General features: G+C 38.7%; 1 protein-coding gene across 1 annotated transcript in view; it reads left to right on the top strand.

Moving 5' to 3' along the window:
* Positions 1-1,447: 1,447 nt before the first annotated feature.
* Positions 1,448-5,307, top strand: part of LOC122135851 (matrix Gla protein-like) — a 4,949-nt gene continuing 1,089 nt past the window's right edge. Inside the window, exons 1-3 of the mRNA XM_042716517.1 lie at positions 1,448-2,827; positions 2,942-2,968; positions 3,173-3,254. Coding sequence (XP_042572451.1) covers positions 2,617-2,827; positions 2,942-2,968; positions 3,173-3,254 — 320 coding nt within the window. The 5' untranslated portion in view covers positions 1,448-2,616. The remainder of the gene's footprint in view (positions 2,828-2,941; positions 2,969-3,172; positions 3,255-5,307) is intronic.

A 5,307-nucleotide genomic window follows, 5' to 3' on the forward strand; every position in this document is an offset into this window, starting at 1 on the left:
TTCTGGCACTGCAGATTCATTTTGTTCATTAATAAGAACTGTTATAAAACGTTTTGGACTTTTCTAACTCATGCTGTGGTTCATTTCTCTGCAACAGCACAATGAAGATGGATCTGGAAACGAGGGAAGCCGGCAGGCTTGAACACGAAAAGCCGCTTTAGAGCTTTTTGTGGGATTGTGGGTAATTGGATGTGACCAAACGTGGCCTGACGTGTCAGTGAAACATGATGTGCTCTTCACATAACACACTTAACGTGGTTAAAACAATGGCAGAGGCCCTGAACAGTGTAAAATGTCTGCTTATTCTGACTGTAACACGCTGTAACATTCATGATTGATGTGTCACATAGAATTAAGTCAAGTCACCTTTATTAATATGGCACTTTATACAGTACAGATTGCATCAAAGCAGCTTTACAGCGTGTGCTGATAATGCAAGAGGACAATAGAAATCAGTCAGTTCATCAGTTAAAGTCAGTTTAGTCAGCTTTTTTTTTACAGCATGATATTCTTCTTTAATTTATACTGTTATGTTTCTGTTTATTTCCAGGTCTCAGGTATTTGGACTTCTTTCTGTGAAATGTTGCTCTTTGTTTGTGTTCTTTCTTTATATAATCATTCCATCTGATGGCATTTTATATATAGAAGGCTGTTAATGTGATTATATGGGACTGAAGATCCAGTCAGGAAGAGGTTTAGTGGAGATTACAGCTGACGCTAACACTTCTCAGCATAGTTTGTTTCTGGTAGAGTCATGAGTTTCATCACTCTGTTTGTTCTGAAACATTGAAACTGTTCCTGCTAACAGGTGCCTGTTGTCAGCGAGGAAACTGCAGAACAAAATGGACTATTTCTTCATGTTTCGCAGATAAATAGAGGAAAGGCATTACTGAGCTGCTTTTTGATTCAAAGACCCTTTATGGACAGAATGCACAGAGCACTCAGCACAACATCTTCAGACAAATCATATGAAACAAATCTATCAGCCTTCATTTCTGTGCCAGTGATGATCAGCTGATTCACAGCATGTCTCCTGAACCAGATTACATTTTTTTTTTCAATTGCATAAGCACAATTTTGAAAACAGGGCCTGGTTTTTCAAACCCCTTCACACAATTTGCACAACACTACACCAAAGTAGCAAAACACCTCAGATAATTAGCAAAATGGAACACTTGTCAAAACTATTCAATGTCTTATAAAAACCTTATTTTGTTGTCATAACATAAACACAACCATCATATGGTCTGATTCTGTTTGAATCAGTTAAACACTCCGGTGCTCAACCTAAAACACTTTTAGCATTTACACAGAGAAAGTGTAAAAATAAATTCACCAAAACCACATGACAACCACAAAACATTTTCCAGTTTTCATACAGTATTTCTGAACACCATTGTACTGTAAGCTTACAATTATTATGTAAAAATTTTCATTTTTTGTTCAGTACTGAATAAAAAAATAAAAACCTAAACATCTCTTCGCCTAGCTGGATCTGGATAAAAATATCACATTGTGTAGATCAATATACTGTAGGTCTGCTATACAGTAAAATTGCATGCACAGTAAAAAGGTTATGCGTACAGTACACAATACTAGAGTCAGTGAACAAAACGTACCACCACATATTCACGCCTCAGGACTTTCACCCTGTGTGAATTTCTTTCAAATGACACTTTATACAGTTGTTTCATCAGAACTTGATGGTTTTTAAGGATATGGGCTATTGTTGACAGAGAGACCTGTTGGACATTATTCAAAATTGGGGGATCATTGACAACATGGGCTTGAAATTCTCTAAGTCTGATTGCATTATTGGCCAAAAACGAGGTTTATGATCTCTCTCTCTTGCTCCTGTGTGAATATAGGGCCCCTCCCTCCTTGGTGTTCTCAACATTTAATCCTATGTTGGCCAAACTAAATGCATGTAGCTTACTGTAAAATGATACATGAATAGATACCAAAACTGTTGATATAGTACATGCAGTAAGCTATGGATTTTCTGTTGACAGAAGATGTCTGAACTATTGATGCCACCGTGTACCTGCTTAGGTTAGGCTGTACTCTCAGTCCAGCCTCCTTCAGTGTTAGTCTGTGGTTTATTACATGGTCCACAATTGTAGCACAAATTTAGTTACACAGATTTGATAGTCTTCTTCTTTGTGCATGTCCTACCCCTCCTCCAGGTCATCCTCTCCCTCTCCCTCTCCCTCTCATCAGCACTCTCCCTCTTCCTCTGACACCATCCATTTTTGTTGAAGATAGGTGAACTTACCTGTTGCCTTTTTATAGTGCTTAAACTTGACTGGTGTGTCTACAATTAAGCAGCAGTGTGTGTGTATACCTGGTGGCTGTGTTTAACCAATTGGTTCATGGGTGTGTTCATTTGAAGCCTTTGCTTTGAAATTGCAAGGAAATTACATCATGATAAATTTCTGTGTCAAATGCATGTTTAGTGTATTGCAAATCACTGTGTGTAATGTTTTGCAAAAAAATGTGAAGCTGGCAATGTGCTAACAGTTGTGCAAATCTAGGCCTGTGTTTTGCTCCTTGAGTGTAAGGTTTTGTTAATTCTGGGAAAGTTTTAATTTTAGTGTGTAAGCAATTGAAATTGAAATGTGTGTGTGTGTGTGTGTGTGTGTGTGTGTGTGTGTGTGTGTGTGTGTGTGTGTGTGTGTGTGTGTGTGTGTGTGTAAATGTGCATCAGTCAGTCAGTCTCAATGTGTTTCATGCTGTTTTGTGTTTTCAGATGGATCTGCTGCAGTCATGTGTGTCGCTCTTCACTGTGTGTTTCTCTGTGTTTCTCTGGCACTAGGTGCTTATTATGGTCTGTATGAAACTCACAACACACTCAAGAACACACACACACACACACACACACACACACACACACACACACACACACACACACACACTAACAGACGTCTCTCTCTCCATGTAGATTCTCAGGAGAGCCACGAGTCACTTCCGTCTGTTTGCTTTGGCTTCATGCAGCACGTCCGTGTTTATATGAACCTGACTAACTGCTACTGGACATCTGTGTCAAGATCAATGCTGTGATGAGATGTTGTTGAAGCTCTATGAAACTCTGCATTTCATGTGACGTGAACGATTGTTTATCCTATATCACTGTGTTTTTTTATTTTTTTTTTAAAAGGCATATGTTTTGTTTAAGTATTTGTGAATCCATATCAGGAGAATGCTTTCATGAGGAGTCCACGAGATCCAATCTACAGCCAGTACATCTACAGGAGGTACAACACACACACACACACACACACACACACACACACACACACACACACACACACACACACACACACACTGTGCACACTCCCTCTCACACACACACACACACACATACACACTCACACACACGCATCTAAATGATGACATTCCACAGGCATTTGTTTTTATGTAGAGATAGATATAAATACTATAACCAAACCCTCATAGAACACTGATTGTGTTTTAAAATTTTAAAACAAAAACATTACAAAATCATAATTTACTTTATTTATATACCTTTACAGTTTTTTACGATTGTTTACACACTAAAATAAAAATTTCCACACAATTTGCAAAATTCTACTCCATTGAGCAAAACACCTCCACAGATTTGCACAACATTACACACAATGTCTGCTTCACCCTTTTTGCAAAACATTACACACAGTGATTTGTAAAACTCTACACACATTTTCACACCTTAGACACAGATAAGGATTGTGAGGTTACTTCCTTGTCATTACAAAGCCTCGGATTGCCAATGACCAGACTAATGAACGAACTGGATAATCACATCCACCTCCACCAGGTGTGGAAGCACACATGTGCTAATTTGAAAACGCAGCACTCAGGTGTGCTATAAAAGGCAGCAGGTGAGTTCACCTGTCTTCAACAAAAATGGAAGGAGCTAGAAGAAGAAGAAGAAGAAGAAGAAGAGTGAGAATGAGAGGGGAGCTCAAAGAGGAGGAGAAGGAGGTAGAGGAATGAGGCTGTATTTAACCTTGCGAAAACAAGAAGAGGGAGAAATGTAATTGGACACAGGGCAATCACCAATGTGCCGGGGCAGCGAGGGGGTAACATCACCCTTTGCGCTGCTATTACACAAAATGGGGTCCTCCACCACCATGCAAATCTGGGACCCTATAATGCAAATCTGATACTTGCATTTCTTGACTGATTGCATGAGATTGTCACAGCATTACACCGAGTGGACCAGATGCGGTACATTGTCGTTTGGGACAATGTCTCATTCCATCAGGCTGCTCTGGTCCAGAATTGGTTCCATGAGCACCCTGAATTTGAAGTCTTATACCTTCCCCCATACTCCCCCTTCCTGAATCCAATTGAAGAGTTTTTTTTTCAGCACGGCGGTGGAAGGTATACGACCTTCGGCCCTATGACCATTTGCTCCTCATTCAGGCCATGAAGCAGGCCTGTGATCATATCGAAGCAGCTTCTGTGCAGGGGTGGATTCGTCACGCGAGGCGATTCTTCCAACAGTGCCTTGCCAAAGAAGACATAGCCTGTGATGTGGATGAAATCTTATGGCCTGATCCAGCCAGACGGAGAGATGATGAATAGTTACAGTATTCTTGTTGCTTTTACAGTAGTTTTTCTTCAGAGTCTATGTACTTCATGCAGTAATTTATTTGTCTACAGATTTTTTGTTTCATTTATTTTCATTGTTGGTTGATTACTGTAACTGTTTCTTACTTATGGTAAGAAATACTGTAAGTATTGAAATAAATACTTGAAATATTCAGTCTGCAGCATCAGTGTTGTGCAGTGCTTGGTAAGTGTATATAGTAAGCCTATTTGTGTACATTCTCCCTATATCTCAAACTAATCATGAAGAATGTTGTGGGTTTGTCACTTTTTTTTTTTTCATCTAAATTATCCCTTACACAACACTGTCTGGCCAAAAATCTAGCACATGCTATTTCCTAAAATTACAAATGTGTTTATCACAGCAGTGTGGCTGCAATAGTGTCTGATCATTGAGGACTGTGTTGGTTAAATGAAAACTAATAGCATTTTCACAAATATGTGTATATGTTTTGACTGAAGTGTGTATGTTTTGACTGAAGTGTCATTTTTTTTTTTTAAACAATCTAGGAATTATGCAAACTGAGTGTGGTGTTTGAATAATTGTGATTATATTTTGAAAAAAAGAACCCGGTTTTCAATATTGCGTGTAAACAATTGAAAAAAAAAAAAAAACTGTAAAAATAAGGATGTCCCCAAATGGAGCTTTTGTCAGATTAAGCTCAATTCAGTTATGTCATGTTTTGACATGAA

This window comes from Cyprinus carpio, chromosome A3, assembly GCF_018340385.1.
Source record: "Cyprinus carpio isolate SPL01 chromosome A3, ASM1834038v1, whole genome shotgun sequence".
In the NCBI taxonomy this organism is placed as follows: domain Eukaryota; kingdom Metazoa; phylum Chordata; class Actinopteri; order Cypriniformes; family Cyprinidae; genus Cyprinus; species Cyprinus carpio.